Here is a 26,362-nt window from a genome sequence, read left to right as displayed (position 1 = left end):
GCCCCCAAATCTTGGCGCCCTAGGCAACCGCCTAGTTTGCCTTAATGGTAGCACCGGTCCTGCGGCTTCTCCCAAGATCAAACAGTTTCTGGCTCAAGTATTCACAATTACATGTGTGCAATTTGCATGTGCAAGTACCACATCTGCTCTCTCAAAATGGATAATCCTGCATGCAAGTGACCAGACAATTTTACAAAGTACCTTAGACAGATTGATTACAATAAATATTTGAAAATTAGGCCTGCAACTCCATTCCCAAATTTGAACTTCTAATACTACTTAACTTTTTAAGCAAAAGCCCAGTTTCTAATAAATTTAATGTCAACATCTTTACAGGAAATCCATACTAGTACGCCTATTGTATTCACCACAATCTCTTAAAAGCAATGCCTCCTAAGGATTACGTTTATATATTTTCGCAACAGAAACCTTCCCCCCTAGTTTTGGTTGGCCCAGCATCCTCCAAGAGTTCAAGCAGCTAACGTTTATGACCTTTAACTAGTTTAACTACTTTCACCACTTAATCATCTTCCCACTGTTCCATTTAGACTTTATATGCCTGTCTTACCTTTCTTGCTCTTGCCATTCTGTAGGGCCATTTCCTGTCTCAAGGCACAAACTGAAGCTTCACGCACTAGAGCAGAAAGATCTGCCCCCCTAGAGACAGATACAAATAGAATGGATCATTTTCGGATACATTTCTCTCCATCATCTCTATTTGTGACGACATACATACAGCCAGGAGAATGCAAAAGATGCAGAGATAGTAGAACCGTCAGTGAGAGGCAAGTATAAAAAGTGTATTTGTTTAAAAAAAAAAATGCTGGTTATAAAAAGCATCTGAAATCAAGTGGTGACCAGGGAGAGTTTAAAGATCTACTTCTCTCAGTAATTTACACCTTGGGGTTGGGAATACAGAAAATAGAGAATTTGGTACAAAGGTTACATATGCTTCACAAAAAAACAATAGTTGAGTTAGATTCACTCAGAGGATCCTATATCACTTGGAAGATTATAAACTACAGTGCATTTGACCCTAAATAAATCTTCTGACACAGAGACAAGAGGGAACAGCTGGCTTATTGATTCTTCATTGAAATATGCATTCCTGAGACCCACCTAAGGCATCCAGATTAGGTATTTCAGACATTAACCGTAGCTCTGAATTTATTTTGTAGACTAGAACTAAGTACAGCAGCCGTTCCTAGCTTTTTTTAGTCAGAGTTGCATTTCACAATGGATTGGCACCTGGGCATTCCCTGTCCCCATGCAACTGTCCTATGTCATCTTTGTCTGCTTCCTCATCCTCCACATCTCCTTTTACTCTTTCCCTTCCTCCTACTATCTCGTTTACTCTTTTGAGGGCTGTGATAAATGAAGGGAGAGGGTAGCTCCCTTTTATGGACACCAAACCAGCCAGTTAGCTAATAGCTGTTCTCTACTTGCTTTACCTGTAAAGGGTTAAAAAAGTCCACAGGTAAAGGAAGGAAGTGGGCACCTGACCAAAAGAGCCAATGGGAAGGCTAGAACTTTTTAAAATTGGGAAAAAAACTTTCCCTTTGTGTCTGTTGTTGTTCTCCGGGGAAGAGGAGAACAGGGCAGCAGTTATGCTGTGAGAAGCTGAAGGCCAGGTATGAAAATCATCAGAATTATACCTAGAAATTGCTTATTTGGAAACCCACAAAATGTAAGTAGATCAGAAATGTCTAGAAAGACACGATTAGGTTTATTTCTTTTATTTTGTAAGGCTTCTGGACTTCTCTGTGCTAACCCCAGATGCTTTTGTTTTGCTTGTAACCTTTAAGCTGAACCTCAAGAGAGCTATCTTGATGCTTTTGTAATTGTTTCTTTTAAGATCTAGCAAAAAGCCTAAGTTCCAAATGTATTTCCTTTCTTTTTGGGTTTAATAAAATTTACCTTTTTTAAGAACAGGATTGGATTTGTGTGTCCCTAAGAGGTCTGTGCATGTGTTGTTTAATTAGCTGGTGGCAACAGCTGATTTCCTTTGTTTTTTTCCTCAGCTCTTCCTGGGAAGGGAGGTCAAAGGGCTTGAGTGTTCCTTCCTGGGTTCTCAAAAGGGGTTGGTTTTTTTTGCACTTGGGTGGTGGCAGAATCTACCCATCCAAGGTCAGAGAGAAGCTGTGACCTTGGGAGTTTAATACCAGCCTGGAGTGGCAAGTATTTATTTTTAAAATCCTTGCGAGCCCCCACCTTCTGCACTCGAAGTGCCAGAGTGGGGAATCAGCCTTAATGTGGGCTTTTTACTCTTCACTTTGCTCTCTCCCCAGGCTTCACCTCCTCTTTATTTCATTTTCCACCAGCTGAGCCTGGCAGGCCACCAGCTGCCTTGTGTTATATCTTTTAACCCCACTGGAATTACCAAGCACTTTTTTCCGCAGGGCTACCTGTTATCATGGATAAAAGAGGAGACAAAGCAGGCAGTCTGAGAATGGGCAAGTCTGGTCATGGTCTTATCCAAGGGAGCGTACTTCACCCACGGCTTGGGGAATACTGAACTATTGGCCTCTTAAGGCTCCATGTCCACAAACAGTGATTAGATCAGTCTAACAATAGCTGGAAACAAAGTGCTGTAAGTTATTCTCAAACCAGTAAACTGGTACATGGCACGTAAGTCATACAAAACTAAGTCTTTAATATCTTTGGCTCAAGCAAACAAATGTATGTAAGGAGTTATTTAATCACCAGATAAATATATCTCTTATAAACCATTTAAAGAAGAGTTAGCAAGAACCAATAGGTCTGCACCCACTTTGTTTTACATTTATTAAATCAAATGCAGTGGATATTGAAATTTTATTTGCTCAATATTTATAATTGTTTTGCAGATCTAGCAATGAGAACGTTAAACACCTGGATACATGGACTGAAATACTCTCCAGTTCATTGCACATTCTTTAATTACCTTCAGAGCCTCTGCCAAAATGCTTGTTTGCAACTCCCTACAGCAGATATCCTTACACTTCATTCACTCACAGAAACTATATTCCCCTTCCTCCCCAATGGTGAAGCACATCAGCACTGCCATCTGCTGCGTGCATCCTAACATTTGCTCACCTCTCTCTACTTGGATGGTAAATGGGTTCCTGCATTTGAAGCGTAGACTGAAAAAGACTCAAAGTCAGTTAACTGAATTCACTATCATGAAGTGGAGAAAGGCGCAGTGGAAAATGCTACATCATTCAGATGTATAACAAGGAAAAGTCCAGCCAACAGTTCAAAAGTTCCTCTTTCTAGTCAACTCAGAGTTAAACTTGTTCCCCCTAAGTCAGTTTAAGTGGCTGAAAAATGCAGTAACTTATCACCTACCCATTTCCTGTCTCTTTCTCTTTAAAAGAAGTTGGGGTTAGAGGATAGCAGAGAGGAGGGTAAAGCTGCACAAACCTCTTTCCTCCTTCTCACCATGCTGCCAGAAGGCTCTGGAAGGGGGTAGTGCAGTGGAGACCACCTCCTCTCACTCCAGAAGGTTTTGGAGGGAACAGAAAAGACACCACTCCTTCTCTATTCAGGCATTTAGATGCAGTGGAGCTTCATATTAACTCAGACACCTAGTAGCCAGAGGCTGTCCCGTCACCACGAGCTGGGTCCAAGGACAGCATCCTGCCTTTGTTAGAAATCCTAGGTGATCACCCCCTCACCTCCTACCAACACCTGGGACAGGGAAAAGTGGGAGCCTGTACTCATTTAAAGTATTGTCATAGAACCTAGCTGGCGGGGGCTATTACAGACTGGGGGTCTGTCTGGGTCTAACTGGGAAACACATGTTGTTTTGTGACCTCCATTTTGATTTTGTGAATGCCATTTTGTGATCATAATAATCATTGTGACTTTCACTTAGCAGTGCAACTTCCAGATTGGATTAAGACACCCACATGGGGTTGAAACCCATTCTAATCGTGACAAGGTCAGTCTATCCTGGACACGGTGTCCTCATGCTATGGTGGGGGACACCACCACATGCAAGTGGATCAGACTAAGGAGAGGGAAGCTAGGAAGTGCTGCCTGGCTTAAGGTCACTAACCAGCCTTCAGACTAACTAGGAGCAGGATCGGCACCAGGCACCAGCCGAGCAAGCAGCATTCCGCCCAATCCTAGGGCGGCACGACCGCTTTTTGTTGTTGTTGTTGTGGTGTTCCGCTCTGGCCGCCCTGTAGGGGGCGGCGGCGCAGAGGACAGGAGTGCCCTGCAGCAAGCCCGGCAGGGCAGCCCTTGTCCTTCCCTCCCAGCCGACCAGAGCAGCGCAGAGCCCTCCCGGCAGCGCCCTGCTGAAGCCCTGGCCGCCCCCTTCTCTCTCTCCCCCTGCTCCCTTCCCCTCCCCCCACTAGCCAGGGCACATCTGCAGCGCAGGGAGTCCCCCTGCACCTGGCTCCGGCCGCGCTGCAGGTTTTTTTTTTTTTTTGCTTGGGGCGGCCAAAAAGCCAGAGCCGGCCCTGACTAGGAGAGGAGGGGGGTGAGATCAGAGCAGAGGGCTGCGTTAGTTTCCAAAGATCTGTAACTCTCAAGTGCTTTCAAGAATAAAAGTATCTGTGATAAAGAAACTCTTTTGTTGGGTAGGAAATTGGTACATCAGTTTTTCCATAACAACCACCTCCCTTTAAAAACAAAAACCATTCATCTGCAGCTGGGCTTAATTAAATAATTAAACAATTCCCTTGCTAAGCCTGTGTTCCTTGCTTTAATGCCACAGTGTCCCAGAAGGATTTCATTACATTCCCGAGGTCCCACAGCCAGGTGGGCTCTAGTGGAGAACATGTCTAAGCAACGTGTGCTCAGAAGGCTGTGGCACCAGTTCTGGGGGCTCAGGCAGCTGGATTGCCGGGTTCCACTGCCCAAGAAAGGTGTCAGACATGAAGTCTGCACTAGGGAGTGTGCCTGAGAGACCCAGAGCTAAGAACAGTGATCAGTCAGGACCCAGACCAAGGGGGATTAGAAGTACGTGGGCTGAGGATTGGAATCGATTTACAGCAGTCCATCCAGAGAGGAAGACTGGGACAAGTTGTAACTGGAACACCCAGCACCCTCATCTTCTATATATAGATACACGTCCATCTTATAGAGTTAGCTTTACTGCTAGAAAGAGTCTGGTAAGTTTCTCAGCCCTGAACTTTTGTCCAGGATCTCATCATCTCACATCTTGAATACCGCAATATCCTTTTCCTCTGGCTTTGACAAATGCAGTTTTGCCACTCTGATATCCATTCACAATGCTGCTGCAGAGATCACTTTCCTAGCTTGTCACTTTGACCACATCACCTCTCTCCACACATCCTTCCATTGACTCCCCTTTCTCTATTGCATCCAACAGAAGCTGCTTATCTTCATTTTCAAGGCCTTTAACGAACTATCCCCGTGCTACCTATCATCTCTCATTCACTATCGACTGTGATGCCAGCTTTCTTTGCCCAACTGTTAAATTTTCAAACAAGCACCGTTGTGTGCTCTCCAGTGCTGCCCCTCATGCTTCGATGGAGCTCCCCATAAATATCTGCAAAGCCACCTCATCATCCTTCAACACCCTCCTTAAAACTCTCCTTTGCCATGATGTCTACACAAAACAAAAACAACCCCCTGGCAACAGTTAGGCCACCAATACACTGATATCACTACCTATTACATAGGGCAATACTGTCTCATTGTTTCCTTGTAGTTTCCCATCTGTCTGTTTCCACCTGTTGTCTCTTGTCTTATACTTAAGATTGTAAATTTTTTGGGGTAGGGACCATGTTTTTGTTCTGTGTACAGTGGCTAGCACAATGGGATCCTGTCCCATGACTAGGGCTCCTAGGTACTACAGTAATAATTACTTTAACCACAACATCAACCATCTTAATTTTTTTACACTGAAAATTATTTTTATTGCACAGTACAGAGATTAAGAGTGCAAGGTCTTTAGGGGACCAATTATTACCTCATAAAAAAACTAAAGATTAACTAATCAATCCTGTCTATCAGTTTAAAGCTTTGAGGAGTTGTGCAGTGCTATGGGTTTGCAAATGACCGATAAGAGTGGTTATTAAATTTGCATCAAATCCATCCTTTGGACATTTGTACTACATGACGGCTCCTCAGGATAAAATATGCCTCCAATACTCTGTGTCACATACACTACAAACGTTATCCATTTCTGTGAACTAACTCAGAGAACAAGCTGCATGTACCAGTTTTGCCTACTCACTTTTACCTACCTATAACTGTGGATCCAGTTTAGAGAGAGGTTTCACATTTTATATCTGTGGTTCAGTGTAAACATTGCAGAAATAGAGACAAGGCAAAGAAAAAAGGACACAGTGGGCTTTGCTAAGCTACAGTAGTGTCAGGCACCACCAGACTATTGTGTAGGAAGAGGAAACCTGTACCATCTACAAAGTCTTAGTAAATCCCTGGAAAAACTTCAAGTGTAAGTGATGGAAACAGAGGGAAAGGTGTTTGAGCTCTGAGAGTCAGCAAGTCCAATGTTCCTGTTAAAAATAATGTAAAACACATTAACATGAGTAGGACATTTCTCATTGCACACATTTGAGTTAAAAATAGAAGACACTCACGTATAGCAATCACAACGCTGATCATAAGCGATTTCTTCAAGGTTTACATCAACATCCAAAGGGGGTCGGGTACCATCCTAAGGAGTTGGGGGTGATGGGAGAAGAAAAGAAATGGTATTTTTTTAGAAATAAGAAGCCCCCAAAGTGACTATCACACAAAGATCATGTTGTGATCAGGCTGCACAATTTCCTGAGACTACAGGGGTGGGGGATTAGTACAACTCAGAAAAGGACAAGAATGAAGACCAGGTCTGCAGAACCATTTGACACTGAATTGATTCAGAAAATGCTGCTGAATTCCAGTGCTGAGGCGAGGTGAGTCAAGGTTAACATTACCCTTACAGAGAGGAGGAGGACTGTCCAATTATGCTGTTCACAATTCAAAAAGGATGCTGAAAAACTGGAAAGGATTCAGAGAAAAGCTACAGGAATACAGGATTGGAAAACACGATTTATAGGGAAAGACTCAAGGAGCTCAATCTATTTATCTGATCAAAGACACGGTTAAGGGGTAACTTGATCACAATCTACAAGTACCTACGTAGGCCACAGAAATTTGATAATCGGAGAGCTCTTCAATCTAGCAAACAAAAATATATAACGAGATCCAATGGCGGAAAGTTGAAGCTGGACAAATTCAGACTGAAAATAAGGTGCAAATTTTTAATAGTAAGGGTAACTACTGAAACAATTTACCAAGGGTTGTGCTGGATTTATCACCACCTGAAATCTTTCCCCCAAAAAATATATGCTATAGTTCAAATCGGAATTAATTCAAGGAAATCTATGGCCTGTGTTAAGCAGGAAGTCAGAGATGATTACAGCTGTTCCCTCTGGTCTTAGATTAATGTAAAGCAGGAGTGGGCAAACTACAGCCCATGGGCTGCGTCCAGCCCATCAGACATTTTAATCCGGCCCTCGAGCTCCCACCAGGGAGTGGGGTCGGGGGCTTGCCCTGCTCCCAGAGCCGGCTCTAAGTTTTTTGCCGCCCAAAGCAGCAAAAAAAGCGCTGCCCCGCCCTGCCGAACACCCCCCCTCCCGAGTGTCGCGCCGCCAAAACCCTGTCCCTGCCGAGTGCCACGCCGCCGAACCCCCCCCCCCCCGCCACCCCAAGATTGGCCGCCCCTTACCAGGTGCCGCCCCAAGCACGTGCTTGGTTGGCTGGTGCCTGGAGCCGGCCCTGCCGGCTCCCGGAAGCAGCGGCATATGCCCCCTCCAGCTCCTACACATAGGGGCAGCCAGGGGACTCCACACACTGCCCCCACCCCAAGCCCTGCCCCCGCAGCTCCCATTGGCTGGGAACCGCGGCCAATGGGAGCTGCAGGGGCAGCGCCTGCGGACGGGGCAGCGAGCAGAGCCGCCTGGCTGTACCTCCGCACAGGAGCCAGAGGGAGGACATGCTGCTGCTTCCGGAAGCTGCTTGAGGTAAGCATCACCGAGAGCCTGCACTCCTGCCCTCCTCCCATGCCCCAACCCCTTTGCCCCAGCCCGGAGCCCCCTCCTGCACCCTGAACTCCTCATTTCTGGCTACACCCCAGAGCCCACACCCCCAGCCAGAGCCCTCATCCCCCCAACCCCATGCCCCAGCCTGGAGCCCCCTCCCACACCCAAACTCATCCCCAGCCCCACCCCAGAGCTTGCACCCCCAGCCAGAGCCCTCACCACCACCCCCAGCACCTGCCCCAGCCCAGAAACCCCTTCCGCACCCTGAACTCCTCATTTCTGGCCCCATCCCAGAGCCCGCACCCCCAGCTGGACCCCTGACCCCCCCACACTCCAACCCCCAATTTTGTGAGCATTCATGGCCTGCCATACAATTTCCATACCCAGATATGGCCCTCGGACCAAAAAGTTTGCCCACCCCAATCTAAAGTGTTGCAGGACTATGGTATAAGCATGTGTATCTACTTCCTCTCCTCCTTTACGCACATATTCTTAAAGCAGAGTATAGGGTCGACAATATTAGTTAGCCAAACTTTTTCCAGCTTTTCTTTAAGAGAAAATTTTCTGGGGAAGAAGTAGATTGAAATCAACTAATGGAGAAATGTATACAGCATAGTTGCAGCCATGTTGGTCCCAGGATATTAGAGAGACAAGGTGGGTGAGGTAGTATCTTTTATTGGACCAATTTCTGTTGGGGAGGGAGACAAGCTTTCTGAGCCACACAGAGCTTTTCGTCAGGCCTGGGAAAGGTATTCCCAGTGTCACAGCTAAATGAAAGGTGGACCACATTGTTTATCATAAGTAGCCCACATTCTAAGGAACCATTCAAGGGAGAGTGGCCTGTTAACAGCTCTGCAGTCCTAGGACAAGAAGAGGCAGTTAGTGGGTTTAAGATTGTTGTAACAAGCCATAAATCCAGTGTCTCTGTTCTGAATACCTACACAACACTTTCAAAAGATGAGCCTGGGAGCTTAAATTCATAACTCTGCTAGATGCTAAAAATCACGGACTGAACAGAGACACTAGATTTATGGCAAGATTTCTGTATCAGCTTGAATTTGTACAATTACCCATTTTGCCATGTGCATCTGAACTAGACTGTAAACTCATTAGTGATGAGACCTTGTCTTATGTTTTATATGGTGTTGAGCACAATGTCAGTGCTCAAACAAGGGTCCATGTATCCACACTTTTCAGGTTTATGTATCCGGAATGTATGGGTGAATTCTTTGCAATGTGCTGAAAAAACATCTTATCCCCTATTATAACATTTAATATTTTCCACTCGCCATGGTTACAGACTTCAGCATGGAACACTATAACCTAGGAGTGAGATTACTCAATAGATATTTTATATTTACTTGTAAACCAATTGTTTTCTGTGAAGTCTGTCTCCCTGAAGGTCCATCTTCATGCAATATAACCAGCAGTTGAACATTTAAAGAAGAAAACCCCCAGTTGTCCTACAGTACAGGAGAGTCATAGTTGGAACAGCCTTACGTTCATATTATGATGTTTTTCTCAGTGGGTAAATTTGGGACAATTCAATTTTCAGAAGTGGTTATATTTATACTGGACCTTTCATCTGAAGAATCCCATCTACACCCAATATCAACACTGAAATGCAGCTACCTACGCCAGTGGTTCTCAACCAGGGGTACACATACCCTTGGGAGTGCACAGATGTCTTCCGGGGGTACATCAACTCATCTAGATATTTGCCTAGTTTTACAACAGGCTACATAAAAAGCACTAGCGAAGTCAGAAAAAACTAAAATTTCATACAGACAATGACTTGTTTATATTGCTCTATATTGTCACATTCATAGAATATCAGGGTTGGAAGGGACCTCAGGAGGTATTCTAGTCCAACCCCCTGCTCAGAGCAGGGCCAATCCCCAGACAGATTTTTGCCCCAGATCCTTAAATGGCCCCCTCAAGGATTGAACTCACAAGCCTGGGTTTAGCAGGCCAATGCAAGTACAATATTTATATTCCAATTGATTTATTTTATAATTATATGGTAAAAATAAGAAAGTTAGCAATGTTTCAGTAATAGCGGCTGTGACACTTTTGTCTTTTTATGTCTGATTTTGTAAGCAAGTACTTTTTAAGTGAGGTGAAACTTGCGGGTACGCAAGACAAATCAGACTCCTGAAAGGGGTACAGTAGACTAGAAAGATTGAGAGCCACTGACCTATGCTACGTGCTGAATAGTACAGGGAAGTTAAAGTTTTGAACAGAGACCCCGGGGACAAGCTTCCATTCACATGACAAGTACTATGGGATCTTTACAGTGAACTGCATGGCACTCAAGTTAGTTACTTTGGAAGATTGAAGGGCAGAGTTGACCATGGTGAGGTCTGAACCTATGGTTGAACTTGAGAATTAGCTTTTCAAATCCATCCTCTCGTTTTGGTATAGAGAATTAGTAGAAATTTCCAAGTAGTCTCCTATTTCCAATTCCAATAAGCATCAACTTTGCATTAGAACTCCACAGCTGTATCCTAGCTTCCCGCTTCCTGGATTGGCAGGAGCTGGGCTTGATGACAAGATGTTGCATTCACTCCTCCAAGGCAGAAGGGCTGGAACATTTTGCATCACTTCAGAACAACTCCTCCCAATTGCTTCAGCCAAACCCTTCAGCTGGTGGCTAAAAGTGTTTAGATGGAAGGATGTTTACTTGTGATGCAGGAGATGGAAGGTGTGGTGTGTGTGGGAGAAGACAGCCAGGGGGGCCTTAGAGCTCTAGTAGAGAAACACAAACACACACCCCCAGGAAAGGGATGGGTGAGAGCCACCCACTAAAAACACGTACCTCTATCCTGATTGTGTCTTGTATTCAGGTATAACAAGTTTGAACGCATGCATATAAAAAAAGTAGTTTGATCACGCAGGTACTTTAAATATAACCTGCAAAAGGCTTGTGTCCTTTTTTGTTTATGACATATTACCACCTTTACCTGGAGAGGGTGTGTTGTTCTTGTTTTTTTACATTAGAAATACAGGGTCTTTATCTAGTTTTGAAGACTTTATGGTGACTAGAGAACTAGTGCAATGACTAAGGCTACGAGTCAGTCACGGATTCCGTGATTTTACAACACCTCCATGACTTCCTGAAAATTATAATTCAGCCCCACGCAACAGGGCTGGGGCTCTCAGGGAAGGGACTTTTAGTCAGACTGTTTAAAACACTTGCATCTACCGAAACATATTGAACTTCAATGCCTGACACACACTTGGGAGTGTTGAATCTTTAAAAAAAATATTCCTTACTTCCATCATTTAAAAAGAGTGAGAGAGTAGCTAAAGACTTCTCCAAGATCCCCATAAATTCTCCAGCTGAATTGGGTGGGGAGGACAAGAGGGAAGGAGGTAAACCCCAATCACAATAAAACATTTTCTTCCCCCAAAAAGCTTTCCGGGTCTTCTTTGTATACCACAAAACAACAACAAAAAATGGCACAAGCCCAATTTTTAGCAGATACTTAACAGGTCCCCTTTAAAAAGAAATTGTTAAAATTACAACCCCATCCCCTATAATGTGTCCTCAAAACTGACTTGTTTAAAAAAAACAAAACAAAACAAAACAAAAAAAAACAGTCCTCTATGGCTTCAAGAGCCAATAACTGACAAGGTAACTAGGTTGTTTCAGACAGGCTGAGTAAATGGAGAGAGGCTTACTTCCACAATGCTATTATACAAGAACAACATGTGAGAAACGTATTTGAAGCAAGTCAGAGCCCTAGTGGGAGTCTAACTCTTGCATGAGTCATGACAGGAGCAGACATGTTCCACTCTCTCTCCACATTTTACCTTCCATTATGAGATTTATTAATAGCCCACATACATCCAACCATAACACTGCTTACAATTTCAAGGAGGTGTTTTTTTTTTTTTTTTTGCTCAATCCTCTTTCATGGTTTCCTCCACATCATTCATGGAGTCTTTAAAGTCCCATCCCTTCTCTAGATACAAGCCTCAGCCAATTTTCCAATTCAAGAAAGTCTGATGAGATTCTTTCAGAGCCATCAACACACTAGTCCCTTAGTAAAAGGAAGAGGTACTTTTGAATAATGTAAAACACTCTTCCTCTCTTATTACTGAGACAGCATTGTTATGCTATACCCTTTACCTAGGAGAAAGAAACACACTGCAGCAGGAACAGAATCCAGGGCTCATGCTGGGCAGAGTAAGCCACTACCCAGAGATGGAATCCACAATTAAGAACAATTTTTTTTCACATCTGCCTCTTCCTGCAGCCCCAGCACACCCAAGTCTCCTATTGATCCCAATGGGAATTACATACACATAAATAACTATTGCTGAATAAGATCTAAGCTGGAATTTGTATGTAAACTTTTATAATTCCATCATCAAACACCTTGGTGTGACAAAGATAGCAGACCCAACAGATATACAAAAGCATTGTATGCACATTCTTATGTAGGAATGAATCATCCCATTAATTTGTCCTAATTGTGAACATAACATGGGAACTAGCATTTTCAGTTTAATTCTCAAGTAAGGCAATTTTTTGATCACCTATTATTGTTCCATATCAACCTTAATCACTATGTGAAAAAGAAAAAGTTGGGCGCTTCTTTTAATGACTCTTTATTACTAGTTATTTTAATGTTTTGTCATACTGGGCCCTGCAATTCTTCTGTGATTATAGTTTGTATAGTATCATTCCATCCAACTTCAAAAGAATGACCTCTCATAGTATAGATCTCTTTCCAAATACTCACTTTGGTGATGGTCTTTAAAATAGCAAGTCGATCCACAGGTGGTGGCAAACCCACATAGAGTGTTTTATCCAGTCTGCCAGGGCGCAGAATAGCTGGGTCAATTATGTCTGAGGAGAGGAAGACAAAACATAATCCTGAAATTAGATGCAATACTAGAAATGTGTGTGGAATAAAAAAAAAATGTCTTTAAGATACTGTTTCAATGATACTTCATAGCAATCAGGTTAAAAAACAGAGAGAGAGATTGAATGGTTGGAGAAATTATAGTGAAAGAGATTTTATGTATATATGGTAGACATGTGCAGTCAGAGTTTTGGGATGCAATCCATAACAAAATATCACAAATTGCTGGATATGTACTACCAAATGATCCGTTGGAAATCCTCCTGGGGCTTCCTAATGAAAACGGTCACAGAAAAGGAAATGAAGAATTAATCTCTCATCTGCTAGTAGTTGCTCAGTTATTGGTAGCCTATCATTGGAAAAAGAAAAATAGCTCAACCACAGAAGAACGATTAAAAAAAAAAGGAGGCTGTGATTATGGAAAATTAACACACCAATTACATATCCAGCAAGACGGACAGAGAGATACTTAGATATTTGGTTACCTTTCAGTCAGTACTCAGATAAAGCATATTCATCTGCAAAAAGAGGCAGCACACCTGTCCAAGTTTTTTAATATTAACATTTGATAGACATGCCTGGTCTGTTAAATGTGTATATAGCCATTTAATTCAATTTAATAAAATCTTTAAAAACAACATATCATAGGTGTTATAATGATGCTCCCTCTGTAATATGGTACCATCCTGTTAAACAGAAAACATCAACGACCACAGTCTCGTAAAAGGTCTCTAAACAAAAGCTAACCATTGTACTGATTGTTTTGTTTCTGATATTTACCCAGCAAGGATTTGTAAACTACGTAAAAACTTCCTAAATAAAATAAAATAAAAAATAAAAAAATAAAAATAAAATAAAGTGTGCGTGGAAGGCACAGCAGACAACATTTGAAGCTTTGAAGACAAAAAAACAGTTTGATAAACAACTGTTACTGCCACCAAGTGAGAACCGACATTGTCTAGTTCACAGTCCACTCACGTGTCTGGTGTGACACAAGTGTAAGTCTACCCCTCAAGTATCAGTTGAGCCTACTGACAGATATAGGGAGCTTTTTCTTGTTCGGAAATATACTCAGAGAACATTTGTCTGTCACACCTGAGGGTGCTGACATAGCTGAACAAGGAGTTCTACATGAATTCACAAAAGGAAAAAATATTTTCAGCTTGTTCTCTTGGGGGTAAGGAAAGAATTCTTGCCAAATCAACTAGAGCCAAAAATGTTGAAAGTAATATAAAAGGTAAATTAAGAATCAATGTTCATCTTGGCAAAGTACAGCTATGCAGGTGAAAACACTTTCTTATAAACAATCCTCCTTTTTATTGTTCATTTGCATTGCTATAGGATCTTACTCTTCTGGAAGGTAACAGAGGAGACGAACACATTAAAGTATTAGATGGCGCTGCAAAGCACCACATGAACTTGGTCTTCTGAGAGGCAGTGCAGACCAGGGACTCCAGACTTTATTTGGTCTTGGGAGAGAAATGAACATGGAGATGAGAGAAACTGGAATCCTTCATGAAGTCAAATGTTCACAGGAGGCCATTCACTGTTTTTAAGTACTGCTGGAATCTATAGGAGCTTTTAAGCACCACAGACATATATGTAGAGTCTTCAAACACAGCAGGAGTCCATAAATACTAAAAACCTATTGTAGTAAGAGAGAGGAAAAATGGTCCAATAGTTAGGGTGCTAGTCTCAGGTTTGGGAGAGACCCAGCTCCACTACACACTTCCTGTGTGAACCACAGCCAAGTCACTTAGCCTCTCTCTTTGCCTTCATTTCCCAGCTGAAAAATGGGGATAATAGCACTGCCATACCTAACAGAGGTGTTGTGAGGATAAATACAGTAAAGACTGTTAGGTGCTCAAATATCCAGGTAATGGGGGCAGCTTTGGATATACGATTATTAAAGTCTAAAGGTATTTATTAAAGATATAAATTTCTTTGAAGACGGGTAGGAAGGTTTAGAAAGGATGCAAGAAAACACAGCTATTAAAAACAACTACATACTAATGTTACAATTAAGAAAACCTAATATTAAAAAGCCTGGAAAAGATCAATTAATCCAGGCAAAGATCCTAATACCCTTATAGTTCATATATGCACTTACAAAAATTCAGAGGTGTGAAAAATTATGAGAGGTGCAAGATAGGTTCATACCAGCCTAAAGAGATACAAAAAAGAAGGGAATCCAGCAGCACATGAGCTCTTCAGGGGGTAGACTCTCTTTTCTGTGTTTGTACAGTGCTTATCACAATGGAGCACCAAAGGAGACTGAGGCAATTGCATGCTACCATAATTTACTACTACTAATAGTAATCCTAGATTTAGAATTGTACTCTGTTTTGTGCAAAGGTTACAGTTACATTCGGTGTATTAAATATCCTTCACCTCTGAGAGAAAACTGTGATGTAAAGAGGAAATAAACAGGTCAAAGGTGTGCTGACCACCTTTTTCTTCTAGCAATACCATCAACAAACCAGTGTTTTCCCAAGATACAGCAGTCACACATCCATTTTAATAGACAGACTGCGCATTCAGATGTCCCTAAGTAGTTAATGGCCATAATTTCACCTCTTGTGAACTGAAAGGTTGGAGAAATCTGCTGCTAGATATAGATGTTGTGGGTAAAGAAGCACAGGCAATTTATCCCTAATTGCTGAAGAATCCTGGTTTCTTTCAAATCACAGACTAAGGAAATATATTAGATGAAATCATAGTTGGGTGTCACTCTAGCTGGATATCATAGATAGTCAGGAAAAAGGAATGGAAGTACATCCATAGACATGGCACACAGACACACCTCTAGTGGCGTTAGCTACTGCAGGTATAATGGTGGAAGGTCACAGACTGAAGAGTGATGTATTGTAGACTCTTCATCAGGCAAGGTAAGGGTTAGCTAAGATTGGTGTCCAGGCCTGCATTTTTTCCCTTATTCTTCTAAACCAGGGGTAGGCAACCTATGGCATGCGTGCGTGCCAAAGGCAGCACGCAAGCTGATTTTCAGTGGCACTCACAGTGCCTGGGTCCTGGCCACTGGTTCGAGGGGCTCTGCATTTTATTTGCTTTTAAATTAAGCTTCTTAAACATTTTAAAAACTTTATTTACTTTACATACAACAATAATTTAGTTCTATATTGTAGACTTATAGAAAGAGACCTTCTAAGAACGTTAAAATATATGACTGGCACGCGAAACCTTAAATTAGAGTGAATGAATGAAGACTCGGCACACCACTTCTGAAAGGTTGCCGACCCCTGTTCTAAACACAGGGCTGTCAACAACATTATCCTTTTCTGGCACAAATACATTTTCCAGGTGCTACGTATGTGTGTGTGTTATGGGGAAAGTTACGCCACATTAAGAACAGATGACAAGAAGTCATTCCAATAGCTAAGAATTGCTTTTAGTGCAATGGTATCAAACACTATGCACTTTTATTCTACTTTCCATCTGAGGATCTCAAAGTGCTTTACAAATATTAAATTAAGCCTCACAATTCCCCTATATGGTAAGTATGATTCCCATTTTACAAACAGGAGGTTAAACACAGAGAGGTTAAGTGACTTGTCCAAGGATACACAATAAGTTAGTGACAAAGTCTAGTAAAACACTCAGCTCTAACTCCCACTTACTTTAACTAATAATCAGGACAGGCTCCAGGGTTTTTGCCGCCCCAAGAGGTGGAAAAAGAAAAGAAAAAGAAAAAAAAAGCCATGATCGCGATCAGCGGCAGCTCAGCCACACCGCTTTCTTCTTCGGCGGCAATTCGGTGGCAGGTCTTTCCCTCCGAGAGGGGAATGACGGACCCACCGCCGAATTGCTGCCGACGTGCCGTCCCTTCCCCTTGGCCGCCCCAAGCACCTGCTTGCTAAGCTGGTGCCTGGGAGCCGGCCCAGCTAATAATCTATACTTCCTCTTACCCCTTTTTTCAGTCACTGGCCCTTAAATGATCCTGAGAACCTGAATTATTACACTTCTGTAATGGGGAAAGACAAATTTACTCAATGTTACCCTAAGGTGGTGCTCAGCATTTGTTTAATCATTTTGGAGAACATCCAACCCTTTTCCATAAGTATCTCACACCACGCAAATTACAAAATGAGATTACACAACAGAGAACATAACTACATGACAGAGCTACTACCTAAAGAGCTAGGACAAGAGTCAACAAGGTTTGTGGATAAATTTAATATACTCAATAGAATGAGACAGGTTACTAATTATTGCAGACCAAAATCCACAATGGTTTCTACAGAATTTTGGAACAATTCAAACCCTACTTATAGCAATGATTCTTGATGTTCTTGTAAACTAAGGCCTGGGCTACACCACAAAGTTAAGTTGGCATCATGTGACCAAATGACAGAGGGCACAGGAGACACACAGAGTTTTACAGAGTCCCTGGATCAAGTATATGTACAATAGTTTACCAAAGGGTGGCATGTAAGGTCTCTACCAAAAGTCAGTAGCCCACTAGTAGTCAATCATTTCAAAATGTATATATGAGTAATATGTAAGGAGTTATGTATCTATTCTGGAAACTATGTTCTCAAAGCCTTGAACTTAAGGCAGGTAACCAAGAGGTGATGTATTAAGCAGGTTCCTTTCAAGCAGGAAGTTGCACACGCTTATCTCCCTGTCTGGTCCCACAACATAAGACTATCTGCATATGGAGCCAGATGCTAATTAAAAGATTGCAAGGTCAACAAGAGAGGGAGGCTGTGGAAAAGAACAAAACAAAACAAACAAGGATGTCCTGTTTATGGAAAAGAACAAAGAACTGTCCTGACGTATCTATGTAACCCAATAGATGCCCGGGATCTTTTACTGAAGAGAAACGGTCAGCATGTTTTGTCTGGAAAATGCTGCAAAGATTTTGGGTGAGCTAAACTTCAGTAGACAGGAGAGTATCTTGGTAATGGTTTAGGCTTTAGAATGAGTGTTATGATTTTATTTTACATGTTGCCATTTGTTTCCAATACTTTGACTCACTACTCCTCAAATCTTTAAGTGTCCAGTGGAACAGGAGAAGGATACTCCAGGGCGACGCTCAGAGATTGGAGGGTCCAATTGCTAACATGCAGAGGAACAGTGGAGGCTGCGGGGGAGGGGGGGGGATTAGGAGGAGTGCTTGTGTTGCCTGTGGAAGGTGAAGTCAGGGAGCTGACGCATGACAAGCACAAGGCTTCCTCATGGTAAGGGCAGGTGGTAATGAAGTGACTCACAACTGTGGGTACCTCCAAGAAGAGTAGCAGTTAGTAATGACTGAGAATCACAATCCTGTGTAGCAGGAGACATTTTATGGCCTTACACACTTGGGTCACAATGACCCCACTGTCGATTTTCCAACTCCAAAATAATTGCCCACTGACTGACAGAAATTTGGTGTTGCAAATTTCCAGAGCATGATTGCCACTTGCTTCTCCACTTTCAACGCTGCTCATTTTGGTGTCCCTGCACCAGAGGGCTGGGGCAAGCTTGGCACCCAGCCCCAGAAATGTGTCCTTTTGCATCCAAAAGTTCTGCAGCCACTGCTTGCTGTTCCAAACCTGCATTATGAGATGATCCCACCAATCAGTGCTTATTTCTTGGGTCCAAAAATGGCACTTTGCCACATGGAGCTGCTTCATGAACGCCATCAGCAAACTAGCATTCTGTGTGCAGTGTCCATCAGCATCCAGTTGTGCTCAGACACCTCTGCATCACCCTCATCACAACCCCAACTGCAGCAATACACCCTCAACCTGCACAAATATTAGAGAATTGTGCATCCTGCATTAGCAACAGACAAGAGAATTGTGTTGAGGTCTACAGGCTCCATGCTTCTGTCAGAGAGATGGTGGATACCAACAAGTGCTGTGTGGACTATGGGAGAGTTTTTTAAAAAATGGAGCAAAAATTAGGGAATGTGAAAAGTCTGATGGGGTGTAGAAAGTGGCATGGTGAGAACTTGACCCTATCTCCCACAAATCCCTGGGCCACGGGCTTCTGTGCCACAAAGCATTGCAAAAATGTCCCAAAAGGGACTGCACTGGATGGTAGTGCAGGGCACAGTGGGGAACCTACCCACGGTGTGCCACACTTTACATCAACACAAGCACTCCTGGTGAGTATGTGCCGTGCTAACACAAGCAGCCAAGTGTACACGTGCCAGAGCAATACACAAACTTCAGTGGCTGAAACTTGTGTCAACCAAACTTTGTAGTACAGACCTGGCGAACGTCTTCGATCCCAGATACTGGGACGGTAGTGGAGTGAAAAACACAATACAATTATTTAAAGGGCTTTAAAGACCTTTACCTGAAATAGCACATCTGCCTCTTTTTCACTCTCTGAATTTCTTGAAAAACTGGGAGCTCTAAGGCTTAATTCTCTTTAGATTAACTAGACAGTTTGACTTTGGTTCCACATGCAAAGGAAAAGAGATGCAATTAAGCTTAGGGTATCGAATCTCTGCTATTATGACAGTAATCAGAAAGATTTAAAAGAGTACATCAAGGTCATTTGGTATGCGCAACAAGAACTTCAGAAACATCTTGTGTTTTAAAGGAGAAGTTGGAAGTCCTGTTTTAGAACCCTTAGCATGTGATGCCATTATCATAACAGATTTCACAGGACTGGTGAAGAATAAATCCTTCTCTTCCATGTAAAGTAGGAATCAGATAGTTCCTAAGGGTTTTATATTTTAAAAGTTTTTACTAAAGATCAGTATATGTCTCCATTACCAACAGCTCTACAGTATTAAAGGAAGTTACAGTCTTACATTTATGTTTGAGCAATACTGATACAATTAAACTAAGGCCTGCTCTACACACACATTTTGTACCAGTATAACTATATCAGTTAGTGGTGTCATTTTCCCCCAAACAATAGTTATAGTGGTACAGTAACTCCTCACTTTAAGTCGTCCCAGTTAATGTTGTTTCGTTGCTGATCAATTAGGGAACATGCTCATTTAAAGTTGTGCAATGCTCCACTCTGACGTTGTTTGGCTGCCTGCTTTCTCCACAGCTGGCAGCCTCCCTACGCCCCCGCCCACCGGCAGACCCCACGGATCAGCGTCTTCCCTCCCCCCTCCCCCACCTGCGGCAATCAGCTGGCTTGCGGCATTTCGGGGGCAGGAGGGAGGGGGGAGGAGCGAGGACTCAGCACACAGGCTCCCCCCTCCCTCCCCTGCCTCCCGAACGCCACAAGCCAGCTGATTGCCTCAGGCAGGAGGCAGGGGGGAGGGAGGAGGAACCTGCGCGTGCGGGGTCCTCACTCCTCCCCCCTCCCTCCTGCCTCCTAAACACCGCAAGCCAGCTGATTACTCCAGGCAGGAGGGAGGGGGGAGGAGCGAGGACTCAGCGTGCAGGCTCCCCCTCCCTCTCCTGCCAGCGGCAATCAGCTGGCTTGCAGTGTTTAGAAGGGAGGGGAAGGAGGGGGAGGAGCGAGGACGCAGCGTGGAAAGTAAAGGGGGAGGAGGTGGGGCGGGAGAAGAGGCAGGTCAAGGATGGGGGGAAAGGCGGGGAGTGGGCGGGCTGAGGGTTGAACGCCCCCCGCTCCCCTGGTGCTTGCAGAGTAGGGGAAGCTGCCGCTGCTGCGCAACGTGCTTCTCCTAGCCTACAGCACCTTCAGCCTCTTTGCCTGCCTCATCTCCAATGCCAGTGGGCTGTGCCTGTGTAGGGTAAGGCAGGGGCACCTCCCAACTATAGTACTGTACTGTATGTACAGTATGTTGGTAAACACAGCACATGCACAATACTCCCCCCCAGCGTAGTATTAAATTGCTTGTTTAAAACTGTTTAAAACGTATACAATGCCTTTTGTCTGGCCAAAAAAAAAAAAAAATTTCCCAGGACCTAACCCCCCTATTTACATTGATTCTTAAGGGGAAATTGGATTCGCTTAACATCGTTTCACTTAAAGTCACATTTTTCAGGAACATAACTACAACGTTAAGTGAGGCGATACTGTACAATCCCTACTGTGGTTGCTGTTATACGAGTATAAAGGTAATCTATATCTGCATAGCTTATTCACTTTTGCATATGGGAGGAGCTAGATCAAGATAAAGAACCTTTATACCAGCAAACCGCATCCACACAAGGGGAGAGGGTGTTGCACTGCTTTAACTATACCAGAATAGTTAAAGCAGAACAAACTGTATGTAAACAAGGCCTGAGTAGCAATCATTTGTCTTTTACTATACTGGAGGCGTGATAGTCTGCCATGATACATGGAATTGAAGAGACAGGAAATTTTTTTATGTGATCTTTCTACCATTAGGATAGTAAGCTATAATTTTTGGATTCTTGAACAACCGCAAATGGTGTATTCATAGTTGTCTATTTTCTCTGAGCAATTCCAACAGAGTTTCTCTCAATTCCACAAGAGCCAGAATAATCTATGAAACATTTTGAACTGCATCAGTTTAAGGATCACATCCTAAGTAACTATGTTAGCTCATTTTCTTTGTTTGGTTCAATTCTCACATGAATTCCAGATCTTTTCACCAAATACACTTTAAATAAATGGGTCTTATGCCACGTAATACATTCATCCATGAAGCCTGATGAGCTAGAGATCTCAATTTTCCTAAGTACTCATTATTAAATACTTGCTTTGGGCACAAACACTAATTTCAAGGTTCTGTACATATAATAATAGATTTGTGAATTCTGCCAAGATGTCTTAATCTATCAATTTTATTTTTTTTCAGCTGTAACACATCCAAGAAGTCCAATATCTTCATGTGTTTCTTTCTGCACCCAAAATATTAGCTGGTCATTATCTTTAAGTGATCATTTATAAACTGAGTATTTTACACTGTGCAATTATATCCTGCAGTGTTTTTTATTCAGTGTTCTATGTATGCATTGCAAGGGAATTAAAGGGCTGATCCAGTGCTCGAGGTCTCCTATCATCATCAATGGGCACAATGAGGTAACAGCCTCTATGCAATTTAAACAGTTTCCTGGAGATCTGGCGCTAGGGGGAAAAAGTTATTATGTGCCCCCAAGACATAAGTTCCCTTTTGTAACCGCAAATAATGTACCCAAGTCACAGAGTGCACTTTTCTAATAGCCTTTGCTTGGAGCACATTAGGTATACTCAGGAAGTACTGCTTGTTTCCAGGAGCAATTCCAAGTACAGACCTGCCTTGGAGCCCAGTGGATGCACTGCATGCAGGTAACAGCCGATAAATCACTTCAGTTAGACAAAGGAGTAGTGAAGGCAGTCAAGCCTATGGGGAACATGAATATGACCTGGAACAAGCCATTAAAGCAGAACAGGAGAAGTATTTGTACTCTTCAGCAGGAAGAAATGCAAACCTGTGGTCTTCAGAACAGCAGCACTTACACTGCCAAAATACCTTCACCCCACAACTCACATTTGGAGGGCGACTGTTCATAGTGAGTGAGAAAACCTGTTTGGATCCAGATTGCACATTTCATTTCAAACAACAGATTTCCAATATTATTTATCTAGTGCTAAAGGTATGTGGTACTGAACTGAACCTATACCAAGTAAGAAGTTCTCTGTTTGGTGGGGTTAACATTGTAGGGGCACAGGCAGATGATATGCCTGTTCTTTAAGTCTGGATATTTGACAATTTACCAAACAAAAACCGAAAATTTAAAGTGTGCTTTGACAGTTACAGGAAGTTCGTTTAATAGATATAAGGCGTGATGGTGGTGGAATGCCCCCCACTGTCTCATAAGAAGTACTTGCTCAAAAGTTTTCAACAGCATAATAAAACATAGTGCCAACTGAGGATTACAATTGTAACTAGAGCAGAGACATGTAGTTTCAAGAGATACCTGCCCCTGCCCCTTTTGTATGGCTGTGAGACCCCTCTGGAATTACCCCTCCTTCAAGCCCCCTCAGACTCAGAATCATTCATGGAAAAGCCTCACTTTGGGGACACCAGGGCCCATGCTGCTCCATCCCTCCACCCAGCCATGAGTTCAGAGAAGAGATACCAGAAACTCAGTTGGCAGGAGCAGAGACAAGCAGTTGCAGAAGGGATCCTAGGGCACTGATGAGATCAGACTGCTTTTTTCAGGTTTTATTCTGGATATTCTTTCCCCTACCTTGACCGGTTTTCACTCCATTTCCCACCCTCCCTGTCTCTTTACTTCAGCCTCTCTCATTATGCCTTGCATGGTCCCCTTCTCCCCAGGTACCTTATCCCCTTCTCTTCAATGTCCCCTCTCCCTTCCTTTGTCTCTGTTTATCTAATTCTTTCTTAACAAAACCACACCCAAATTAAAAACCACAAACACCAAAAAAACTGCAGAACTAACACAGCATTTGCAGACCTTCATATTGTTCATTCTAAGTTCTCTCTCTTTGTATCCACTCTGCCTTATCCATTGAGATTGAAAATTCTCCAGGACAAGGAATGCCTCTTACTTGGATTGTACAATGCATAGTAGCATGGGACCCAGGCCTCAGTTTGGTCCATAAGCGATTCTATTACACAAATAATATAATGAGTGAGTTTTAAGAAGCGTTATGTTAAACAAAAAGACAGTTGTGTGTGTATTAAGTGGAGAAGCTGTTGCTAGCATATATGAAAGTCACCCAGAGTACATCTACACAGCAAGCAGAAACCCATGGCAGCAAGTCTCAGAGCTCAGGTCTACAGACTTGAGCTTACACTGTGGCACTGAAGATAGTGGTGTCAATGTTTGGGCTTGGGCTGAGCCTAGGGCACTAGGCTTCAGAACCTGAGGCTCAGAGGTGAAAGTAAGCCGGTTCAGTCCAGTACGCCGTACCGGACTGAACCAGCTTCTCCGGCGGTGATTTAAAGGGCTCAGGGCTCCAGCCGCTGCGGGGAGCCCCGAGCCCTTTAAATCACCGCCGGAGCTCCGGCAGACGGGCTCGGGCGGGGATTTAAAGGGCCCGGAGCTCCCCACAGTGGCCGGAGCCTCTGGCCCTTTTAATCATGAAAGGCCTCATCTCTTCTGGTTGAGGCCACACCTCTTCCAGTTGAGGCCATGCCCCCCCACTCAGGACTCCGGCGTAAGCCCTTTGAGTTACTTTCACCCCTGCTGAGGCTTCAACCCAAATGTCTACACAGCTATTTTTAAACACTGCAGCGCGAGCCCAAGTCTGTAGACCCAAGCTCTGAGACTTGTTACCACAGGTTTCTGCTTGCTGTGTAGACATACCCCAAGATTTCAGGAGTCAAACATACAATGGGGACAGAGTGGCCAGAAACATGACCAGGATGAGAGGAAGGCAACTGAAAAAACAGGACGTGCTAGGGTTCTTGAGAATATGTTTTTTTCGGGAGCGGGGAGTGTGTGAAGAGGGGAGAGAAGGAAGGTTATGGAGTGGAGAGAGGAGATAGATGAGATGGTATATGGAAAATCTGGTATAAAATATACAAAGCCATAAACTTAAACTACACAGATGAGTGGTAAACAAAGCAAGCAGAAAGGAGCATGCACTGTGTGCACTATTTCTAATCGTATTTTCTAAATTCCAAGGACCTAATTCAAAGCCCACTGAAGTTAATGGCAATTTTTCCATTGACCTCAATAAGCTCTGGATCAGGAACCAACTGAGAGAGCTTTATATCTGAACAAGTTAACTTCATTTTACATCCTGTCAGTCGTGATAACTTGGAATAGACTGATGTCTCCATGAAACTTGGTCTATGCCAGGGTCTTATTCTGAACAACCACTGTGCTTTTATGTACACAAAAAGGTTAGTTGAAAGTCACCTGACCTCATCGGAATATTAAAAAATGCAAACAAAAAATACAAGCAAGACAACATACCTGCTTTAAGTGTCACAGTCAATTAAGCCTTAAATTAGAATATATAAATTACGGTTTTAAAACAACCTTAAATGTAGAAATGTTTTCTTGTCTTCTCAATGAAACAGTGTTTGAGTTCACATCTCCTGCGGTGTTTGCAACCCATACCTTGTATCATTTTGTTAGTAAATGAGAACCAGAAAATGACTCTTCATTGTTCAAGCAGAGAGAAACATAAGTAGTAAACATAAATGGTGAAGAGTTAGATATTGAAAATTGTTTCAGGTGTAGTAAGCTAAGGTGGTGTTAGTAACACAAGTATTAGTACTTGTTTCTGAAAGATATTTTTTTAAACCTGAGAGACCCTTTGTGGAAAAAATAGCAAGCTTGTTTGTTGTTTGTTTGTTATTTCTCACCTGGCCTGTTGGTAGCCGCCATAATGAAAACCTGCTGACGATTTTCCAGACCATCCATCTCTGTTAGCAACTGGTTTACCACACGGACACTGGCACCTGCCTGAAAACAATAATGTGGTTCCAACAAAACTGAGAAAGCAAGCAAGAACGTGAATCATTTAAATACAGAAAAAAGTACTTATTAGTCTTCCAAAATACCACTCCCAAGATTATGCTTCTCTCGCAGCACTTTGATCAAGATTCATTCCTGACCACTTCCCTCATCTCCTTTGCTCACCACCAGCCCAGTGTCATGTGTCACGCCACCTTTGTACCTGGCACACATCTCATGTGTAACAGGTGACAAGCATCCTCCTTCTCATTAAATAAAAAAAATGAGGACTATGCTATCCTGTGAAGCACTCGCTACTTGAACCACCCACCATTCTGTTTGTCTTGCTTAAATATAGACAATAAAAACCACATATATACAGGCTTTGAGAGCCCTGCCCAATTAAACTTCTAAACCAAATACATTTTGACTAGCTCAACTCAACTCATAATTAAATACAGTAGAACCTCAGAGTTAGGAACACCAGAGTTACAAACTGACCAGTCAACCACACACCTCATTTGGAATGGGAAATACACAATCAGGCAGCAGCAGAGACACCCCCCCCCCCCCAAAAGGCAGCAAATACAGTACAGTGCTGTGTTAAACTACTAAAAAAATAAGAAAGCAGCATTTTTCTTCTGTATAGTAAAGTTTCAAAACTATATTAAGTCAATGTTCAGTTGTAAACTTTTGAGAGAATCACCATAACATTCTGGTCAGATGGTCAACAACCGCCATTCCCGAGGTGTTCACAACTCTGAGGTCCTACTGTACTAACATCCCATTATAGCTACTACTGTTCTAAACTCTGTTGTATACTACTCAACACATGCTTTAAAATTACAAGATCTTGGACAGGGATTCTATTAGTGAAGTAGACTTGTAAGTCTCTCTTAAAAAAGTGGAATCCTATTGAACTTTGCTTTTCATGAAAGTTAGGCTAAGAGCAATGGCTAGAAATATGCCTCTATTAGCAGACAAATGTAACTAGACCTGACAAGGAAGAATAGGTGGAGAGATATCGGAAATTCTAGGTAGGGGACAAGGACGCAATTACAAGAGGAGATTGTTTGGTGGTTCTGCAGATGTCTACTTGGTTGTTTTATGATTTATACTTTTATTCAGAAATTAAATATAAAAAACCATCAACCTGCCCAGAATTGACAGATAATCAAATCAATGGTAGAAATAACACACATTATTGTAAAAAGCAAATGGA

At 42.8% G+C, this 26,362-nt stretch overlaps 1 protein-coding gene across 1 annotated transcript in view; it reads right to left on the bottom strand.

Annotated features, from left to right (window-relative positions):
* The window catches only part of NVL (nuclear VCP like), a 66,662-nt gene that overhangs the window by 9,752 nt on the left and 30,548 nt on the right, over window positions 1-26,362 (bottom strand). Inside the window, exons 18-21 of the mRNA XM_065589375.1 lie at window positions 25,050-25,149; window positions 12,755-12,861; window positions 6,561-6,637; window positions 569-657 (exon numbers count right to left, since the gene is read on the bottom strand). Coding sequence (XP_065445447.1) covers window positions 569-657; window positions 6,561-6,637; window positions 12,755-12,861; window positions 25,050-25,149 — 373 coding nt within the window. The remainder of the gene's footprint in view (window positions 1-568; window positions 658-6,560; window positions 6,638-12,754; window positions 12,862-25,049; window positions 25,150-26,362) is intronic.

Source organism: Chrysemys picta, chromosome 3 (assembly GCF_011386835.1).
Source record: "Chrysemys picta bellii isolate R12L10 chromosome 3, ASM1138683v2, whole genome shotgun sequence".
Lineage (NCBI taxonomy): Eukaryota > Metazoa > Chordata > Testudines > Emydidae > Chrysemys > Chrysemys picta.
Note: the sequence above shows the minus strand (reverse complement) of the source record. Positions and strands in the feature narration are given on the sequence as shown.